Source organism: Lontra canadensis, unplaced genomic scaffold (genome assembly GCF_010015895.1).
Source record: "Lontra canadensis isolate GAN:19392208 unplaced genomic scaffold, GSC_riverotter_1.0 scaffold31, whole genome shotgun sequence".
NCBI classification, from domain to species: Eukaryota; Metazoa; Chordata; class Mammalia; order Carnivora; family Mustelidae; genus Lontra; species Lontra canadensis.
The window spans coordinates 1,722,394-1,744,424 of record NW_022631025.1 but is presented as its reverse complement, the minus strand read 5'-3'; the positions used below and the strand labels follow the sequence as shown (position 1 = coordinate 1,744,424).

At 52.1% G+C, this 22,031-nt stretch overlaps 1 protein-coding gene and 1 long non-coding RNA gene across 2 annotated transcripts in view; one reads left to right on the top strand and one right to left on the bottom strand.

The window, feature by feature from the left end:
* The window catches only part of SHC3 (SHC adaptor protein 3), a 90,397-nt gene extending 89,122 nt beyond the window's left edge, over positions 1–1,275 (bottom strand). The window contains exon 1 of the mRNA XM_032866420.1: positions 482–1,275. Within this exon, the coding sequence (XP_032722311.1) occupies positions 482–937 (456 nt within the window). The 5' untranslated portion in view covers positions 938–1,275. The remainder of the gene's footprint in view (positions 1–481) is intronic.
* On the top strand, positions 767–10,023 carry LOC116872922. The gene is made up of 3 exons (XR_004383708.1): positions 767–802; positions 6,496–6,605; positions 9,987–10,023. It is a non-coding gene; the product is annotated as an uncharacterized LOC116872922 (long non-coding RNA).
* The last annotated feature ends 12,008 nt before the right edge of the window (positions 10,024–22,031 follow it).

Genomic DNA, 22,031 nt, shown 5'->3' with positions numbered 1-22,031 from the left:
AAGGAATGGCAGACACACAGGAGAAAACCTTGCTGGGTAGGAAAGCACTACCGGCTTACATAAAGCAAGGCAGCCTTTGGCCTGCACTGCTAGGAGCTGCGGGAACCGAACCACCCACCCTGCCTCCTGGGGCAGACACAGCAAAAGTAGTGACACCCACTGCGTTTCTCAGGACAGGGCTGTGCGTTCCTTCCAAGTGTGTTCACTGTATGGGCCTGATGCCCACTTCCCCGGGACAGGGGCCCATGCCCAGAGGGCCACTGGCCGGACACATGGCACAGCCAGTGGCCAGGGAAGTGGAGCCAAGGAGAAAGCAGGCCAGAGTGAGGTCACCCGCGGCAAAGCTTCTCTCCGCGGGTGCGCAGCGGGCGCGTTGGCAGAACCCCGGCCCCGCGGCCCCGCGAGCAGGCCAAGAAGGAGCGCGCGCCTCCCAGCCTCCGCGGCGACCCACCCTGCGGCCCGCGCCCGCGCCCGCACCCACCTTGACGACGTAGGTGACTCCGGCCCCCAGCACCTGGTCGCTGGCGTGCGGGGCGCGCGGCGGCGGCTGGTCGCCGGGCCGGCCCTTCCTGGCGGCGCGCATGGCCGGGGCGCCGGGGCCGGGGGGCGCGCTGCCGTCCGGGGCGGCCAGGCTGGGCGCGCTGCAGCTGCCCGAGAGCCGCGCGCCCGCCCGCGCCCTGGCCGCCGAGCGCCCGCGGAGGCCCGAGCTGGAGAGTTTCAGGTGGGACACCTTGTGGAGCAGGTGGCCCAGGCTGCCCGGCCCATCGTCGGGCGCCCGGCGCAGCGCGTCTCCGGACACCAGGTAGGGGGCCGCCGCCGGGGCCGCGCGCGCCGCCGAGACCTTGCCGCCGCCGCTCACCGACAGGTTGTGCAGAAGGTCGTCGACCGATGTCACCGAGTCATTCCTGAAGCGGTTGTACTTGGTGCGTGGAAGCATGCCCCTCCGTGGGCTGGCCGCATCCGCCCGGGCGCTGCAGGGGCGAGCGCGGCGGCCCGGCGGGACGCGGCGGCCGGGACGGCGGGGGACAGCGGCGCCGCCTCCCCGCTAGCGGCCCGCGCCGCCGCGGCCGCGCAGCCCCGGCCCCGCGCTGGGCTGCGGAGGGCGGCACGCTCGCGCCGCTCCAGGCATCGCTTCCGAAGGGAGCGCCCGGCGGCTAGGGCTGCGCACAGCGAGAGCGTGACTCACTCCAGAGGAGACCCTTCTCAACAAAGGCCCGGGGAGCACTGCAAATCACTTCCTGTAGCGCACACACGCGCACACACGCGCGCGCACACACACACACTCACTCACACGAAAGAAAGAAAGAAAAAGAAAGAAAAAAAATGCATACACCCACTGACTGCACACTGAGCCAATCAATTCTCAAACTGCCTTTTCTACCTTCCCAGAGATTCCCTTCCGACCTTTGGGTGCTCGCCTCCCCATCCCCCGACTCAGCATCTGTGCCAGAGGTCAGTCCGGTCCCTTCGGTCAGTCAGATGAACTTTCTGAAACCCCTTCTTCTCTGCTAAGGCTTCCTGTCCCCCGCTCAGCCCTCCGTGGTGGCCCCTGAATGTCTGACAGCCATGCGTTAAAATGTGACGAAGGCTTTTTAAGAATAAGATCTTCAGCCGATCCTCATGAATTCTGATTTGGAAAGCACCAGCAATTGGTAAATAGCCAAAAAAGAAAAGAGAACAGAAAAGAAAAGAATATTTACTCCCAGGTGAACATAAAATACGAATTTCCTGGGTTTTTCTTTTTTCAAGTCAGCAGAGCAGCCATGACAAGTGTCTTTACAGCAATGCAGCTCCTCCAAAAAAAAAAAGAAGAAGAAGAAGAAGAAAAGAAAAGAAAAACAAAAGAAAGAAAGGTCTGCACAGAGCTGGTGAAGATGTGTCCCCTGCTAAGGACAACAGCCTTCCTCAGTCAGGGTTGGGTTGAAAACCTGCTTCCAGAAAAGAAGAGGACCTCTCTGAGGAATGGTAGCCGGCTCCAGACATCCATTCCAAAAAGGGGGCTGGGCTTGAAGCTTTATCCCAATTGAATGTGCTCGAGGTCTGGAAAAATGCCTACCAAACGTACAAATACACTTCAGTGTCCCTTCTGTTGCTGCCTTGCAACCCTGCATGAAGGAAGGAAAAAAATGCAGCTGCTCTGGTTACACAGAAAATCCGTTTTAGGAGTCAGGCTCGGCTTCGAGGGAGAGGCGAAGGCCTCCTTCCTCTCAGCGAGGACAACGGGGCGTTGGCGGCTCCCAGAAGGTCGGCGGAGACTCAAACCCTCGGAGCCCTCGCACCTGGGGCTCTGCCGGTCTCCGCCATGCTTGGAGATAACCCACCCGACACACAGAAACCACCCTGTGGGAATTGCCACGCAACTCTGTGCAAGCAAATAAATTTATCTCCAGCACGCTGCCTTCTCCCACCCACGACTAGGCGTGGGCCCCCGGAGGCACCAAACCCAGCAGAACTTTATGGCCCAGGTGCCCGGAGGGCGGCTCCTGGCCGGCAGGTGAGGCCGGCTGCCTGGATGCAGGAGCGCAGGGCCGCGGCGGCTCCCCTCCCCGGGCGCAGGCTCTCATTCTCGCCCTTCCCCTTGCTCGCTTAGCAACAGCAAGTGCACACCCCATCCACGATGGTGATGGTGAGCGGAACTCCCCCCAGATCTGAAGCAAAAACGCCCTATCATTCCCAAACCCCGCTCTTCATTAGAAGCAGACAAAAACAGCAAAATGTGAATGAGAGGCTGTTTGTGTGAATGGAAGGGCTAGCAGCGAGCCAGCGATTCTGTGAATGAAGCCGGGCCCTGCGAGCCGGTGCCAGGCAATCCCCTGGCTCCAGCGGCCTCAGCCAATGAGCAGCCGCCCCGATGACTCATTGAAGAAGGCTTGCTCAATAGTGGAAGATTCCATTTCAATCAAAGGCGGGATCTTTATTCCAACGGCAGTGTGGGAAAAAAAAAAAAAGCCAGCCTGATTACAAAATGCATGGAGGAAGGCAGGACTGTCATGGACAGCAGAAAAACTAGTTTTTCAAGAAAATTCAAGAGCCGTTGTTCAGCTCCCAGTGTGAACAGGACGGCCTCTGTTGGAGGTGAGCTGTGCCCCAAAACTTTCATTCAGCAGTTCATTTACAAGCAAGAAACAACCATGAATGTGCCACTCGGTTCAGCATTTATCATGAATGTACAGGAAACGCACATTCAAACCCTAGGCATCTCACCCTCGATTCTTTTTGTGAAAGGATCATCGAACACACGTGCACGTCCTGAGTCTCCAAAGAAGGGGAAAAAAAAATCCAAATCTCCATGGTTAACCCTTTAGCCAACAGGAGATTTTTTATTCCTTTTATTAGGATGAGCCAAGTGGAGAGAAATTGGCCATTTTAAAATATCACAGTAATAGAAATGTACTGCATATGAGAAGATCTGTAATCAAAGAGGCTAATTAATATTCCAGGGATGCAGTAGAACGGTAAGACCTCACTTTCCGGGAAGACGATGGGGGCGGGGGTGGGGGGGCCATGGAGACAGAAACTGTAAGCCGAGCAGGAAACCCATACTCTACCTCCCAGGCCGTGCCCGGCGCCCTCACCCAGGCTGGTCCTGCCTACTCTCAGGCTATAATGGTGTAGAGATCGAAGACCGAGGAGATTTTCATTGTTTGGCAGCACAGAAGGAAAGCAAAGGAAGGAAACCACTATAAAATCAGCCTTCGGACTCAAGAATGCCTGAGGTCATTGACAGTAGCTTTTCCAGAATATTGTGGTTTCCGAATACTGTGGTTTCCCTTTTTAAAATCTATTCACTTAAAAGTGTATTGTTTTTCTATTGATGTCATAATCCCAAGATCAGTGGTTTAAAATGGTGTTTTATCTGCCAGTGCTACAGGCAGAAATCCGGCATGGGTCACCCGGGGTAGAGTCCAGGGTGGACGGCAGTGAGTTCCTTCCGGAGTTTCTAGGGGAGAACCCCTCTCCTCGCCTTTCCTGGATCTAGAAGCTGTCTTTACCTGCCTGAAGATGGCTCACGAGCTGGGCCCTGGGGACGGTGGCTTTGCTCACGAGAAGGTTTCATTCTACCTGGAGAGGCAGAAAATCTGACATTATCACAATAACCCAGTACACTATGCAACAACTTAAATGTATGTGGGATACGAACCTTGCGCAGTGGAGCCTGCTGACCTTGGCCGCAGGATGTCAGGGGGGACCTCAGCAGGGGTGAGGGATTTCTGGGATCTTCCAGGTACATGGGGGCGAAGAGACACCTCCGGAAGAGGGGCTATCTGGGGAGCAGCCCAAGGCCTGCACAGCTCAGCATTTCCAGAACCCATGGAGATGGTCGGATGGGGGCAATGTTGGGAGGCCAGGCCGCTGAGACAGCTGGACGTGGAGGGTGTGGCTATAACCCGTGTCTCCCTCATGATGTGGGATTGGAGGCTGCACGGTGTGGGCAGGTTTGTATTTTATGTGGACACCTTGAATGGTAACGCGGGGTGCTCTGGGGAGTTGCGATGGTGGCAGATAACAGCACAGGTGAAACAGGATGGGGTCTCAAAGGAAGGCAAGGGCAGTGGGGTGGAAAGGCGTGGGTGGGCCCCAGATACGGTGGGAAGGTTGAATAGGCGTATGGAGCAAGTGAATAGGTCGGCTTGTCTAGAGGCAGAGCTGAGGTAGAGTCTGGAGTAGCAGGAGCTCCATGGGAAGCAGGGAGGGCCACAGGACTGGGCCGAGGGGGAGGTTAGCCTGCAGAGCCCCCTCCTGGCTTCCTCAGTCCTCACTGGTCCTCACTCAGCAGCCACCAGAGCGTGGCCATCCAGCCAAGTCCCTCTGCAGCTGAGCTCCTAAGGGAGGAGCCGTGGAGACTGCTCGGGAGGAGCCCGGGCAGAGTCCTCTGCATCTCCCAGGGAGAGGGATACAGAGCAAAGGCCATGCTTCTGATTGGACGGTGAGGCTGAGTGCGTCTCATCCATTGGGACGCAGAGTGCAGGTGGAGGAAGGAAGGTGAGGGCTGGGTTCTGGGTGCATGGGAATGGCACATCCGTGGAGAGCTGCCCCGTGCTGAGGAGTGGAACTTGAAGGCCATTGGCTTGCAGGTCATGCTGAGCTCCTTGGTTTCTGGTGCACACTTGGGAAGGAAGAGGGACAAAGGGGGATCCCAAGGAAATGCCAGGCTTCCAGGATGGGAACTGAGAAAATGTGACCAGGAGTTGGAGGCATGTGTGGAAGCCTGGTTGGATGGACACGCATCCAGCCAACCATGTCTTAGCTCCGCTGCTATGACAAAATGCTATAGACCGGGCAGCTTTAACAACATTTATTCCTCCCAGTTCTGGGGGCTGGAAGTCCAAGATCAAGGCTCCAGCAGGTTGGGTGTCCGGAGAGAACCCACTCCTGGTTCCTAGAGGGCTGTCTTCTCAGATGTCCTCACACATGGCTGATGGGGCAGGGGGCTCTCAGGGGTCCTTTTATAAAGGCACTAATCCCATTCTGGGGCTCCATCCTCAGGACCCACTCACCTGCCAAAGACCCCACTGCCTCACACCATCATATTGGGGGCTAGGTTTCAATATGAATTGGGGGGGTGGAGGGAACCACACTGGTTTCAGAAGATGATCGGTGGTGGTTATCCTGAGCGCTGTCACAGCCGTAAATACTTAGAGAATCCCGTGCCGGGCCCTGAACACCTGTCATGCCCCTCAGCTCCCATGGTCTGTGAGATTGTACTTAGATCCTGTTCTGCACAGAGAGAATCCAGGGATCAGAGGGGTTTATGAAGTGAGCCAGGGCCACACAGGGTTAGGAACTGGCCAGGCTGCCTGACTCCAAATCCATGCTTATCGCCAGACCCTCACCCAGTTCAGAGAGCTTGAGTCAGGTATGTATTGAGAACCGTGACACTTCAGCAAGGAGAATGGAGGGGCTACCACTTAGGTCACAGGATGGTGTCAACCACATGAGAGATGAGAAAAAGATGAAAAAAAAATCGTGCTTTCCAGAAGGCAGAATGAAATACAAGGGAAGATCTCAGGCCATGGCTAGAGGTATAGCATGGAGTGTAGAGCGGGTGATGGAAGAAGGAGAGGTGCGTTTAGGGGGAGAACAGGATGGGAAAGATGAACATTTAGGGAAGGGGGAAGGCCAGGACGGTGGGCAGAACTATCACCCCAGAGGGGATAGGTTAGAGAGGGGGGACCTGGGGACCTGATCATCGGGGTTGAGTAGGAGACAGGGATTCTAAAGAAGAGACCTGGGTAAGCAGGCACTTCCAGGGGTGGGGTTGAGGGAGTCCAAAGGGCGGTGACACACCAGGGATTCCTTACATCCACCTTAATGTCTCACTAAGGGTTCTTACCACTCCCACCTATGGCGCTGATGGAGGACAGTGAAATCTCCGGAGCCAGTGGAATTCCAGCTGGGATTTTGGAGGAGAGCTGACGGGAAGGCAGAACCAGTGATGGGAGGGAGTGGAGAGGAAATGCCCCATCTTGTCTCTCACTCTCCCATCTCCTGTAGATGCCTTCTCTTTGCCAAACCCACAAGAAGCCAGAGTGCAGGAGCCCAGCAATGGCAAGCTGGGCGGGGCAAGAAGATCTGGATCCCAGATAACTCTCTCCGTGGCCATGGTAAGCAGTCAGAAGTTCTTTATGCCTAACTTGGATGCTGTACCTGGTTTTCTGTACAACATGAGAAAGTGAAATTTGTACTTAAAACGTGAGAAGTGTTCATTCCTGTTGAGGGGGATTTGAGTTGAGTGGTAACAGAGGATGTCACCAACCATGAGGAAGAGGACCGTGTTACTGCAGGCAGTATGTGCCCCCCGCCAACTCTGCGGTGCCCCTCAGGGCAGAGGGCTGGTTTTCTCTGATAGCGTACATCTGCCTACACATCAGCTGGGAACAAAGAGAATTGTTGGCTGGAGACTGATCCAAGGACACAGGTGGGGGAGGGAGGGCAAGAGGACAGCAGGCCAACAGGGGTGGGCAGGAGGCTGGAGAGAGGAAGGACAGAGATGCAAGTGGCCACCGAAGGAGAAGCAAGTGCAAGCCCAGGGGTCTTGAAGGCCTGGGGAGGCAGCAGCCCGGTTTCTTGGGGATGCACATCCCAGGGAAGTGGATGGAAGCAGAAAGTCCCTGGTGGTGCCCCTGAGGCATAGGTGGGGAGAGGAAGCAGCCACACCAGAGGGCCGGGGTGGGGTGGGTCTCAGCTTCACTAAAGCCAGAGGTTGGGGGTCATCCTGTGAGGAGGCTGGAAACAGAAGGGAGCTTATTGCTGATGACGATGTGGGAAGGGGTGGAGAGCTGGACACTAGGGAAAGGGAGAATGAGGGCATGGAATGCTTAGAGGGAAAGAAAAGCAAACCATATCTAGAACTAACTAGTAGACGCATTGGGTGTCAGAGCCAGGGGAGGGCCCCCAAGGTGGCAGATGTGCTCTCTGCAGGGACCCTCAGGTGCACACCCTTCACCTGCTGGGTGTAGGAATGTTTGGGTAGGAGATTACTCTGTAACAGTTCCCCTGAGGTGGAAACCCAGTGCCCAAATCATGGAACCCAAAAGTTCAGCACTGCGGACAGTTCCCTGAGCTTGGCCCAGGGCGATTCCGGAGGGCTCTCTCAAGTGCTCTCTCTTCACTTCTAAGCCCAAATGTTGTCCCTCCCTCCAGAGGCTGCTCCAGCTGCCCACACCCACGTGAGCACTGGGGGGAGGGCCGCTCGCTGCGTCCTCAGTGGACACGACTCCACTGCCCCTTGCCCAGTAAGCCTTGGGCTGAGAACCCTTCATGTAGAGGTCTGTCCAGTCCTGATGAGCCTGTCTTGTAGATCCTACTCTTGCCCCATTTGACAGGTAAGGACCGTGAAACCGGGAGAGGTTGAGTGACTTCACAGGGTGACCCAGCTAGTGGGAGGCAAGCAGGGAAGCCAGCCTGACCTCAACACTCACAAACACATCCCCACCACAAGGCGGGGGATCCTCATTCCAGCCCTGCCACTGCTCAGTCCCTCTCTGTGGGAGGAGCACAGGAACACAACTACCACCTCCGTGCACCATTGCCATGGTGACCAGGCAGCAAACCACAATTCCGCGCAGGGCTAGCACCAGGTATTTTACTGCTGGCGAGGGAAGGCAGGTCACCGTCGACTGCACATGCAGAGGGGAAGAAACAAACTTCTCCTTTGGTGGGAAAGTGGTGGAAGTGCTGGCCCGGCCGGGGGCAAGATGGAGCAAGGAGGAGACGGCTTCAGTGCACGCTGAGGACAGACCCAGCAGAAAACAAACTGGTTCTCACTTCCCAGAGAGGAGTCTGAGGGCTGAGCCTCAGGGAAAGAGGGAGAGAGAGGGCTGCCGGGACTGGCCCTCGAGGGGCTGACTGGGCAGGCTCCACTAAAATATGCAAGAGCCTCACTTCACTTGGAGAATAAACTGTGGCTTTTCCTGAAGAATTAATTCATTCAGAAGAATTTCAGTGGATTCTGTATTCCCATCAATTCCTTGACCCATGTGCATGTCAAGTTTTACGTAGAAATGATTTTGTGCCTGTGTTTCCTCAAAAGAATGTATTTTTATTTTTATTCTTTTAAGATTTTATTTATTTGTTTGAGAGAGAGAGCGAACGAGCGAGCAAAAGCGGGATTAGATGCAGAGGGAGAGGAAGCGGACTGCCCCCTGAGCGGGGTGCCCGACATGGGACTGGATCCCAGGACCTGAGCTGAAGGCAGACGCTTAACTGACTAAGCCACTCAGGCGCCCAAAAGAATGTATTTTTAGAGACTTCTCATTTTTTTGTATGATCTCCACATCTCATGCATCTCATGGTTGAATAATGCTCCATGAAGTTGAGATGTGATTCCCTCAGGCTCCCCATCAGTGGACTCTGGTTTTTCCAGTGTATGAATGCTGTGACGGTGCCATGACGGGACCCTTTGGCCCTCCAGCTCCTTCTGTTTCCCTGAATGGGTTCCCAGTAGAAATCACAAGGGAACACAGACTTCTGAGCTCTTGACTGGTGTGGCCCGACCTCCTGGGGACCCTCGATGGGTTTTCACTGCCGGCCACCATCAGCAGGAGCACACCAGGCTCACAGCAGCCTCACCAGACTTGGGCTTCGGTACTCTGTAAATGGCTCCTTGAGGATTGGGACTGAGATGGGTGGAGAGTGTGCCAGACTTCGGCCTTCAGTCTGACTGGCTGCTCCCCACCCAGGTGGTGAGATTTGCGCAGCCCTCGATGGAGGTGGTCTGCCTGCCACCGGAGCCTGAGCACACCTGGCCCACACCTCTCCCTCAGGGGCTCACGTGGGGCCTCAGACTCATCCTTCACAGCTCACGTGATCATTTTGGCTATTTATTTTTGAAGATTTTATTTATTTATTTGAGAGAGAGAGAGAGAGACAGAGTGAGAGAGCATGAGAGGGGAGGTCAGAGGGAGAGGCAGACTCCCCACGGAGCTGGGAGCCTGATGTGGGACTCGATCCCAGGACTCCGGGATCATGACCTGAGCCAAAGGCAGTCGCTCAACCAACTGAGCCACCCAGGCGCCCCTCATTTTGGCTATTTTTAACTTGGGTTTTTTTTCTGCCAGTCTCTGTGTGTGTTTACCATCTTAGCTGTTTTCAAAAATATTTGAGCAGATATAAACTTATGTACGATATTAGTTACATTGTGTTATGTAATTATTTATGTACTATCTGCTATATTAAGTGTTGTGATTTACACATAATTATGTTACTAACATACTTAGACGGCCATCATTGCTATAACATCGGTATGGATTAGTCATAAGCGCTGATCCCTTCCCATGGACACATGCTGTTTACACATAACTACGAACCTGTACTTGTAGAACGTTTGTATATCTTAATTATATGTATTACTGCTCTTTCACAGGGATGCATTATGTCGTGATTTGTACATAATTAGATGTACTGACAACACATCCAGTCTGTATTGGTGCCATATTTTTGCACATAGATTCTATGTATTGCTTCTCCTTCATGTGGAGACACAGTGACCACACATGGACATCGATATGAAGACAGCTAGAAGCCCAGAATGGCCTCCACTGTCTCAAGGCTGAGAAGCAAAGCCACCAGTGGCCACATAGTGTCGGTCTAGGAGTCTCAGACTTGAGGATACTCTGGCAGACTTGTCACCACACAGAGGGCTGGTGTCACCACCCAGGGTTTCTGCTCCAGTGAGTGAGGGTCAGTTCTCAGGGGACCTCAGTGCTGCCCTGTCAGGACAGAGCTGCGTCACAGGAAGGGACAGATGAGGGAGAGCATGTTTGCGGGGTGGGTGGGGGGGTAGTCTACTTGGGTTCCAGCATGATGGACACCCCGCGGAGATGCCATGGAGGCAGCTGTGGGTGTGAGTCTGGACTGTATGGAAAGGTTTGGAAAGAACAAATGCAGGTAAGTCAGGACGCTTCGATGCCATTAAAGCCATAACACCAATGAGGTCAGCACAGGGGTGAGATGCTAAGGAAGGAAAGTGGTTTCACAATCAAATCTTGGGTCGAAACTAATGCTGGGTGGTTTGAGAGACAAACAGAGCAGGAGAGGCCAGTGGGACCAGAAGAGTACACACAGCAACAAGAACAGAATCCCACGAGGCGCCTGGGTGGCTCAATGGGTTAAGCCTCTGCCTTCAGCTCAGATCATGATCTCAGGGTCCTGGGATTGAGCCCCGCATTGGGCTCTCTGCTCTGCAGGGAGCCTGCCTCTCCCTCTCTCTCTGCTTGTCTCTCTGCCTACTTGTGATCTCTGTCTGTAAATAAATAAATAAAATCTTAAAAAATTAAAAAAAAAAGGAACAGTACCCCACAATTGTAAACACAGTGCAATGCACCGCTCTGGAAACAAAGGGAGGGACAGATTTCAAAGAGAGATGGGCAGACTTCGTCCAACGGAGCCAATGCGGGAAAGACAAAGGGATCTTCTCATTGCAACAGAATTGTTTCAACAGGGGATTGTGACTGAGACACAACTCTGCACAAAGGAAAGGATCAAAGAATGTTTCCTAAGTACATGGACTGATGACATAAATTCTACCTCAAGAACTCAGTCTCAAAATAAAAGAGAATTCAGCATATTTCCACCACGACACCCACCCCCCGGATATTCTTTACCTGGATCAAATGAAAACAGATTTATTTATTAAAAAAAAAAGACACAAGCATAAATTTTGGCAATATCTTCATTCATATAGAATACTAGAACGAACACAAATGTCCATTATAAAGAGAATGGATATTTTGTGATATATTCTTACAAGGACAAATTATTCAGCTCTAAAAAACATGATGAACCACTCATTCAAATAAAACCATGTGGGTCTCAAAAACATTTCTTTGAGCAAGAGACAGACATCGAAGCTCACAGTGTGACTTACCTCATTGTTAGAACATTCAACCACTGCAAACTAGAGGTGTTTCATCGACACTAAAACAGGATGCCAAAGTCCTCAACAGCCCAACTATGGAAAGAGCCCAGATGTCCTTCAACAGATGAATGGATAAAGAGGATGTGGTATATACATACAATGGAATATTATGCAGCCATCAAAAAGAATGAAATCTTGCCAGTTGCAATGACGTGGATGGACCTAGAGGGTACTATGCTTGGCGAAATAAGTCAATGAGAGAAAGACAAATGCCATATGACCTCACTCATATGTGGAATTACAGAAACAAAACAGATGAACATAGGGGAAGGGAAGGAAAAATAAAATAAGATGAAATCAGAGAGAGAGGCAAACCATAAGAGACTCTTAACTCCAGGAAACAAACAGGGCTCCTGGAGGGGAGGTGGGGGGGGATGGGGTAACTGAGGGATGGGCATTAAGGAGGGGACATGATCGAATGAGTACTGGGCATTACATGCAACTGATGAATCACTAAATTCTACCGCAAAACTAAAAACAAAAACGAAAACAAACAAAAAGCAGGTTGCCGGTGCCCAGGTTGGTAGCACTTTAACTGAAATCCTACCGAGGGCTCTTTTCTGGGTTAATGAATCTAGTTTGTATATTGATAGAGCTTTTGGAAAATGTAAAGAGTCACACATTTCAAAAATTGGTCAAGTCATACACTTAAGCGCAGGTTTTCACTATATTTTAATTTTGTGTTGATGTGCAGACATAGATGAAGAGGTGAAGAATGCTCTCCACACAGTAATGGGATGAGCACATTTTATTTGTAGATCTCTGCTCACCGCCAGCCAGATGACTGACCTATCGGCGATGCCAGTTGCCGGTTGGATTCCAGATGGATGTTGGGTGTTCTGCAGGGTTTCACGATGACCGGGCAGAGCCTGTGTCGGGCAGTGCCATGGAGGGGCTGCCTTGCTCCGTGGAGCATGGCTTCGGGATGTCCCGTGGGCAGCTGGGAGAGGAGGCAGTGGAGCTGCTGCCCAGTGACTGTCTCTACAGCTGACTTTGCACAGTCTCCCATGGGAGCCTGGGGAGTGTCTGCCTGTCATGAGCTTATTGATGGTCTTTTATTTATGCTCAGACTCATTCAGTCCGTTAGAAGTGAGCTTTATGTAAGATGTGAAAAGCAGCTTGCAAAACCCTGGCTGCAAGGGTCATAGAGAAAGGCCAACGCATCGACAAGCTTTGTGCAGCCAAGAAGGAGCACGCCGTGGCTGAGATGTCTTAAGGAATGCCCGGAAAGGGCCACTAAATGCACCCAGCCTTGCAGACGCTTACAGAAGGGTGGTGAGGGCCGCCTCGATGCTGCAGAAATTAACTTCTGTGGCTCGAGAACAGAACGAAGAGGGAGTCCAACGCTCCTAGCCAGAGATGGTGAAAGATGCCAGAAGTGTGAAGTCCCTGGAAGAAGAGGCTCTGAGAACAGCCACACCCCAGGGAACTTTTCCTAACCTGCCTGGAGGCCAGGAGCCAAGCCCTGGCGGTCCCTTCCCCTGGAGCAGCCCTGTTCCCTGCCCTCCACTCTGGCCTCCCAGCTGCCAGGCTGCCTAGGCTGCCTTGGCCACCCCCACCCCCACCTGACCATCCCTGAGCCCAGTGGGTACAGGGATGCCCCTCCCTGAGCGGGCCTTCCTGGAGCTCCGCGTGCTGGGCTCAGCCATCAGCTCCTTCGTGGACCTTCTCCAAATCTAAAGCATATTAGACTTCAGGACACCCCAAGAAATGGGAGACCTTCTTTATATTCACAGAATGTTCGGATTCTCTCCTGTTTGCAATGAGAGAAAAGTACTGAAGAGACTAATCGTTTACCGAATTTGAGTCATTAAACCACATTTCTCAAAGCAGTTTTGGTAAATATTATTTCTATATTAATCTTACAAGTGAACCATTTACATTTTGTTCTCCATGTAAATATTGCATTATAATTTGGAAATATACACAGCTTATCGATAAGGACGTTTAGCTGGCAATAGCAATATTTTCTCTAGAGTGGAATTCCCCGCAGTCATGAGCTGCTAGTCAAAGCAACTTTTTGCCTCAGTGTGTATCATTGAAAAAGAAAATATAATTGATCTCTTTTGAGGTGGAGTTAAGTGGTACACTTGGAAAGAAAATTTTACATTTTAATATTTATACTCTAATGCAACAATGGTAAATTTTTAAAAATAAATTGGATACTTTACAGAGAAATTTGTTGCTTTCCCCACAAGAATGCTGCAGTAAGGTTCTCTGGTCAAGAAGAAACCCAGGTGGGCAATTTTGGGGAAACTGCATTTTGCTGCCTCTCACCGCTCTCTCCCTCACCAGCTAACACTCCCCTGGAAAGCCAGGGGAAAATCTTCTCCCATGCAGATAAGCCTGAGCCCTAGGTTAGTGTCATCATTACCATCATAATCCCAGGGTAAGGATCTGAGCCGCCATAGAGTCTAAGAAGCCCCAGCAGCTTTTCCTTGTGTAAGATTGTCCTGGAATCTGGGTCCTCACTGACCCTGAGGCTGGGGGTCAGGAGTGGTGCCTAGAAGCCAGACAAAGATCAGGGCAGAGATGCTGGGTGCAGGGACTGAACCACATGCCCGCTACTGGTCACGGGTCAGGGACAGGAGGCCACATCCCTTCTGGGCCCAAGACCTCAGGGCGGGAGCCTGCAGCAGGGCCCAGGGGGAGGGATCCGCAGAGGGGAGATCCCAACCCCGCAAGCCCCACAGCAAGAGTGGAACGTTTCTGGCAAGGACAGGATTCTTTGTTCCAGGCTCAAGGGTAAAGGGGGGCTGCTCCCAAAGATCTCCATCTCAGTACCAGACCGGGAGCTGGTGCGGAGCAAGAGAAGAGGGTCTGCTCAGCTTCGTCATGGAGACAGGATCCATCCAAGAGGTTGGGGCAGAGAAACAGCTTGGAGGGTCAGGCTCTGCAGAGGCAAGAAAACATTACCCCCCAAAATCTATTAAAAATATCCTCCAAAGGCTAAGGTTTGCATCTGTGAAATAAGATCCCAAGAGAGGAAGGGAAGAAGGGGGTGGAGGGGACCCCCACTGCTGCTGAGGTGTGGGAAGTAGGAAGAGGAGGGGTGGGCTGCCGTGTCTCCCCACGTGCCTTCCAGAGCTGTGTGCCCATGGAACTTCTGACCACAGGTTTGTAGATCGAGGGTCAGAATCAGAAACCCCACCAGGAAAAACATGTATGCTCCCCAAGGCCTCTGATTTTGAGACTTTTGTGACCCCATGGTCCTGCCGAGAGGACCCGGCTGCAATAGTGGGCCTCCAGGGATGGATGCAAGTGACCCACAGAGTGAAATTTCCCAGGACCGTCCATCTGCACTGTGGGCATCCAGCAGGGTGGATGGCTGGTTTCAGAGCACTTGGTACCAAGTGCTTCTGCCAGTCACCAGCTTGGCTCATCTTTGGGCCACTCCTGGGGCAGCCTGCGTGGTGCCGGCCCATCCTCAGGGCCTGTCCATTGTCGTCTGCTGGGGCAGCAGGGCACACAGCGCTCTCGTACGGAAGTGCTAGCTGGCGGGAATGCAAGCCGGTGCCGGTGCAGCCCACGCTGGGTGGTTTCCAACAAGGTTACCCGCAGCTTCCACGCCCACCCAGCAAGCCCACTCCCCGAAATCCAGCCCAGAGAAATGAAGCTGTATGTTCACAGATGCTCACAATATCGTTATTCACAACAGCCAAGCAGCAGGTACTTAGCAAAGGAAAGGATCTGCAGTTTTCGCAGAAGAGAGAATTACTGCCAGGTTTCCAAATGGGGCACACTGTACCTTGAGCTTCCTCTGAAGAGTCGTGCCCATGACATTAAGTTTTGCAATGAAAGCTGAGGGCACTTGTCAGTAAGGAAGGTCAGTCAAGGGCAGTGACCCTGAGAATCATCTGGAGGGGGTGCCGGAGCCCACCAGTGTGGAGCGACGTTCACGAAGGTATGAAGTTGAGAGAAGCAATTTGCTGCACAGTCAACACTGCTGCGATATACCAATATACTGTGACCTACCGTAAAGTCGCTTTTAAGAATCTATTAAAAACCTGTATCATGGGGCACCTGGGTGGCTCAGTGGGTTAAGCCTCTGCCTTCGGCTCAGGTCATGATCTCAGGATCCTGGGATTGAGTCCCGCATCGGGCTCTCTGCTCAGCGGGGAGCCTGCTTCCCCCCCTCCCTCTGCCTGCCTCTCTGCCTGCTTGTGATCTCTGTCTGTCAAATAAATAAATAATCTTTAAAAAAAAAAAAAAAAACCAAACCTTTTTTTTTTTTTTTCAAAACAAACGAAAATTGGTTTGTAATTCTGAGTGTAAACATCTCAGAATTCCTGGTTTCATGAAACTTTCCTCACGTGTTTCATGAAACCAGCAAAGCTTACCGTGGTGAGCCCTCCCCAAAGGGGTCGAGGGTGGGACCGGAGGGGATGGGCCCCCTCAGAGCAGCGAATGTCGGCGGCCCCTTGCCCCTCACCCCTGCCCCTGCCCCGCCGGGGAGCACAGTTCCCAGCAGAAGCGAGAGCTGGTCCCGTGACTGAAGGCACCCTGCTGTTTGGTTCTCTGCTCCAATGACCCAGTAGGTAATTCACACCCATTGGGACAGCCATTATCAAAAAAAAAAAAATTTAAAGAGGAAAATTACAAGGTGGGTGAGGACGTCGAGCAGTTGGAACCCTCATGCGTTGCTGGGGAGCCACAAGTTGGTTCCTCAAAAATTAAGTTCCTCAAAAAATCAAGCAGAATTTACCGTGGTGGTCCCACAACCGCCCCGCTGGGTGTATACGCCCCGAAGACTGGCACGGATGTCTGCAGGCCCCTCTTCAGAGCAGCATGCTTCGCTCTAGCCAGAGGGTGGAAGCAGCCCACGTGTGCGTCAGGGGAGAGACGGACAAAGAGAACTGGTGTACCCGTATGATGGAACTCAACTCAACTCAAAAAGGAAGGGCACTCTGGCACCTGCTAGACGCGGATGGGGCTTGTGGGCACTGTGCGAAGTGAAGGAAGCCACCACAAGATGGCAAATCTTCCGTAACTCCGCCTACATGCCGTCCCTAGAGGAGTCACATGCCTAGAGACAGAGAGTGGAGCGGTGGGTGCCAGGGGCTAGGGCGAGAGGGGGGTAGGGACCTCGTTTTAATGGATGAGGAGCTATGTTTGGGACGGTAAGAATGTTCTGGACGTGGATGGTGCCGATGGACGCACGTGGTAAGTGCAGGGCAAGAGTAGATGTGGCCTGAGCACTTTGTTGCCAGCATGTAGTGGCTCAAGTGATTTTCCCCCGTAAAACGTCCATAGCAATGCCATGGGCTGCTAGCAAGTCTTCAAAGAAAAAGGAAGCCAGGCTCTTATTAGTGCCGTGACAGCTCGTCACTACCTGATCTGTGGGGCTCTCCCGCAGGCCTTGGTCTCCTTATTTTGTATTCGGAGGTCTGTATTCTGATGACAGGGCCCGTGGAAGCTCCCGGAAACCCGGGGACATGGCACCCTCAGCCTCCCGTGGGCCTACAACTCAGGATCCACCGCCGGTCGGCTGTGCTCTGGTTAATGCCGTGAGCAAAAACCCCACACCCCGGGCCCCTGGAAGAGGGAAGATGTCGATCCAGTTGTATTTTCTGCACAGACGGTAAATGACCCTGTTATTGTAGGTGTCTACCTTGTACCTGCTTTACTCCCGACGGTCTTCATATAAGGTATTGGTCCTAAGGTCCTCTGCCTTAGAAAAATCTGGACATTTGTACATCAAAATAGATGAAAACCACAAGTCAGTAAAGAAGCAGTGCTGACCCCGGTGTGGCAGAAGCAGGGAACCCGCCTCCCCGTGGCAGGGCCTGCAGGACCGCCTTCGGAAGTTAACACAGCAGCCAGCGTCGGTTTTAGAACAGTGTTTCCATACTGAACACGCTAATTAATTTCTCCATGGAGCCCATCTTCCAGTTAAGAGCTGACCTCTCTGTGTGTCAGGTAGCCTGCATGGTTCCTGCTGGGGTGCACTTCTCAGCAGAGGGGCTAAGCGTTTTTGCTTTGTAGGTTGGATGCCTGTCTCCTGAACACTGTCCCGACCACAGTCACTAGACCGAAAAACAATGCAAACGCCTAAAAATAAAGACTTCAAGGAAGAATGCCAAACCTTGGGGATGAGTCTCTCTCAGAGGCGAGATTTCTGGGGAGTCTATTTGTCTCTGTGCTTTTCTGTAATTTTTTTCCTATAATTTCTAGCAGTTTTATGAGGAACACAGATCTATCTTGCACCAGAATAAAAGGCTACTTTTTAAAACAAAAGTCAGGTCCTCACTACAAAGAATTGTAGAGAATGATTTAGTAGTTCTGATTCAGAGAAGCACATAATGTGTTCTAAATAGAAACAACATCTCTCATGGCAGCCCTAGAAATTTCCCCCAAATCAGACATGCAGAAGGCTCAGTACTGGTTACACTGGCGATACGCTCCAACCCAAATAAATGGTAATTCATTATAAATAATGTTGGACAAAAGCATGAATGGTGCATGATCATTCAATTAACATGAATTCAGGTCAAATCTGTAATAACCCTGTTATCAAAACGGGTTGCGTCCATACCCTATCTGCCTCTCACATACACAAGACCCTCCATGGCATTTTCACGTGTGGACAAATATTTAAATGCATATGAAATTCCGTATCCTAAAACAAATAATTCACCACCAAGTGCCTGCCAAACATGGCTTTAAAAAAAAGCAATATTATTACAATTTAATATAGCAAACATTTGTGCTGAATTCTTTGGATGCAAGACTTGTCACAAACATGCTTTGAAAAGGAAAATGAAAAAAAAAGTCGTGGCGCATTCATTCCTCAAACACACTGAGAACTACTGTAATTATTTCAATGAGAAATTCCTGCAAACTCCTCCGGCTCCTGGTTGCCTCTCTCAGCGAGTTACAATGTGTTTCCATAGCAACCCTGTTGCTAAGGGGGACCCGTGAGCATCAGTGAGTTATCTGCACTTTGAGATGCTGTTAGCCTGAGCAGTGGGGCTGGCTGGAATATTGAGATTTAATTTAGGGCCATTTCCCTCCTATCCTCACAATGAATTCGGCAGAAACTGTTAGCGATCTTCCCCAGGGGAGGGAAAAGGGCAGATACTTCCTAGGGTTGCCTCTGAGCTTCTGTGCCCTCTGGATCACATTGGCCTTCCTTTTCCACCGTCCTGTGACTTAAACCACAGAATTCCAAGGAAAAACAATAATAGCAATTACCAGCATTACCAAATGCCACACGAGACTGGTTTTGTTGAGCGTTTATAAATGCCCAATATAAACCAAACAGAAGTTGTAGGAAATAAACATCATTTTGAATCAATAATCTGAAAGGTTTTGAACATTAAATATTTAGAAAGCCCCAAATGAAGCAAATCAAAATATTTTTTGAAGTTTCCTTTTCCATGTCTGCGAAATCATATTCTGGCAGATTGTAACATTTCATCAGAATCCTGATCGGAATCCAGAATCTTCCATCAAGCCAATTTTGATGGACTGTTTCCTTTGTGGGGGGATACGTTTTATTGTTGCAAGTCATAATGCCTTGGAGAGGTCCACGTCTCTCGATTCCCTTCTCTTTTGCTCTTGAGCTCTGCATGTGGAAGGAGGACCTTTCTGATGGCATAAGGAGGCTGTCTTTGGCTGACACAGGGCTTGAGAACCTCGCGCAGCTCGGGGCCCAGCCAGTTGGAAGAGCTCGGGAGCTGGTCCAGGCTGCCCAGTGCCTGCTGTCTGGAATGGCCATGCTGAAGCCCAGCCTCTGACTCCCCATCGCCGGCTCAGGGCACCGACCCGCTGGCTGAGCAGGCTCCAGCTGCAGCCCTCTCCACCCGCTGAGGTACAGCCGGCTGGGCAAGGGCAGGACAGACAGCCGTGCTAGTCAGGCCAGCCCAGGTGGCTGTGAAGTGCCAACAGGGGTGTGAGTACTAGGTGTCCTGAAGTCCCATAGGAGCCCCCGTTCCCAGCCACTTTAGGGCCTTTCAGTCAGCTCGGACACGGACGTTCATCTCTCATCGGAGACCATCGTGGCGGGGACCCCATGGGAGCTCATCCTGCTTGCAGACAGGGTCCCCTTGTCGTGTCCTCACATGGCGGAGACGGGGAGAAGAGGCTCTGCTGTCTCTTCCCCCATCGTGGCCCCAGCCTTGTGATCTCATCTTACCCTAAGCACCCCACATAGGTCCCCTGCAGACACCCAGCCCACTGGAGGTGGGTTTGGGGACACAACATTCAGCCCAGGCCAGAACCATGTCTACACCCTCAGCAAGAGCAGGGGAAGCAAGGTTTGGAGAAGAATGGCTTTGGCCCTCAGGGAGGCCAACCTTCCCAGGTCTGCCTGAGAGCCGCTGTCCCCCGGCACTCTACTCCTCCTGGGGGCTGGTGACGTGTGTCTGCTGGAACTCACAATCTGAGGTAGCCTCCTCCCTTGTCAGCCAGCCCTGTGCTCTGTCTGTGCCCTGGGTCCCTTGTTCCACTCAGACGTCCTCTCGGGACACAGATTGGACCTGATAAACTCATCCTTCACGAAGGACGAGAACCAGTACACATGAACAGCCTGTTCCCTTCTAATTCACAGCCCTTCCACGTGGGAAAGGAAAAGATTTCCAGCTCCCCATTTTCCAGCTGAGGACACCCGGCTCAGCGCGGCAGAGGACCCGTCCACACGCGGAGCTGCCGTGCGCGGGGCAGGCGCAGGACCTCGGTCCTCTGGTTCCAGCTGGCGCTCGAAGAGAGGCAAGTGACGCAGACACTGGTTAGCAGGTCAAGATGCGCTGGTCTTCTACAGTTACCTGCTCGTTATTCTGTTTCCAAACTTCCTTTTATTTTACTTAAACATAGTAATCGTAGTGACTCTGTATCCTGTGTCTAAAAATTCCAGTGTCTGAAGACTTCGGGGACCTATTTCTGTCCACTATTGCTTCCAGTTCCCGCCCAAGGTAGCTTCTTTCTCTCCATGCACTCTGGCTGAGGACCGCCCCCTTCTTTCCCTAACTTCAAGCAGGAGAGCGTTCCGATGTTCAAGATAGGGTTTAGGTGTCTCCGGAGAGGATGGGAGTTTTTTCCCGCGAGTTTCCCGGGAGCGCCGTCAGAGACCTTGTCAAAAAGAAATCCCAGGCATTTGGAGTCGTCCCAGTATGACTTCAAGCTGAACGTCGATGCGAACACTGGCTTGTGGTTCAAATGTCTGGGGAGGTTTTTTCCTCGTCGAAGGGAATGCAGCCCATTCTCTTTGTATTAGCCAGGTGCTAGCGAGGGTTTGCTCCCACACAGCCCCTGCACGGATGGAGCCGGCTTCCAGGCTCCCATCTCCCCGTGGGAGGCTCTCTTATTAGCCCTTACACCTGGTCCGCAAACGCCCGCAAGAAGAGAGCTGGGTTCAGTAACCAGCTTCCCTCTTCGGAGTCCTCATTTCAACTCCCTCTGGTCCTTACAATTCCTGGCTTTGTGCTGTCAATCAGAGCTTCCAGAACAGCAGAGCCAAGAGGTATGCATATACTGTGTATATACAGATACACAACAGACCTAGCTAGGCAGGTACAGAGAAACGCCCTGTGAGGAAGGGGCCATGCAGTCCTGGGGCCGGCGATCTGAAGGCTGTAGGAAATGCTGGAAACTCAGAGAGTTGACGCTGCTGTCTTGAAGCAGAATTCTTCTTTTTCAGGAAATATGTTTCTGCTCTTAAGGCCATCAACTGATTGGAGGAGGCCCACCCATGTCATCAAAGGTAATGTCCATTACTCAAGGTCAACCAACTGTAAATGTTAATCGTATCTGCAAAATACCTTCATAGCAGCTTCTAGAGTAGGGGTTACCAAACATCTGTGCACCATAGCTTCATCAGGCTGAGATAAAATTAATCACACTTTGTTTCCAGATCATTGGTTGATTTAAGAATGTGTTATTATTAATCATTACTTTAAGTTGTTTTCACTGACAAAGTCAGAAAGACTTTCCGGTCTACCATGTTATCCGAGCAGTCCGTCTTCTTTACCCCAGGAGTTGACAAGTTACACTTCTCAGGCCCCAAGCAGCTTGCATCTGTTCGTGTATATCCATAAGCTAAAAGTACCGTTGTCGTCGTCACAACAAGGTGCAAACCATCTCGCTCCATTATTTCTCACGACCAAATGCTGTGAAGGTGCTTAACTGGCCGAGGGCTTCATGCAGGGGTCAGAATGGACCCGCCCTGCCTGGGTCTGCCACCTTCCCTGTCACATATGTCCCAGGTTTGCCCACCTGCTGCCTCCAGCTGAGAGCAAAGACAGCCGGCTGCATGTCTAGGCTGGCGCTGTTTACAGTAACGACGTCCAGAGAGAAGACTGGAACCCTGTCTCCCCCCGTCCCTGAGAAGAAGCCACGTGTCCCCTCCAGTCTCAGGCTGCTCCCTGGCAGGGAGTACGGGGCTGGCCACTGACGCCCCCTGCCCACTATCACCGCTTTCAGAAGGAAGGTCGGCAGGTGCACCCACCCCAGTTAGGACACGAAATCCGTGACATTGAAATTGCACTCCACTACAACGGCATCTTCATCGCCAAGGACTTCTCCCAGAGCAGATAAACCCTGGAGCACCCAGACACCAGTGAAACTACAAACTTATACGATGCTTTAGTGACTACAGAATGACTCGGATTGTGTG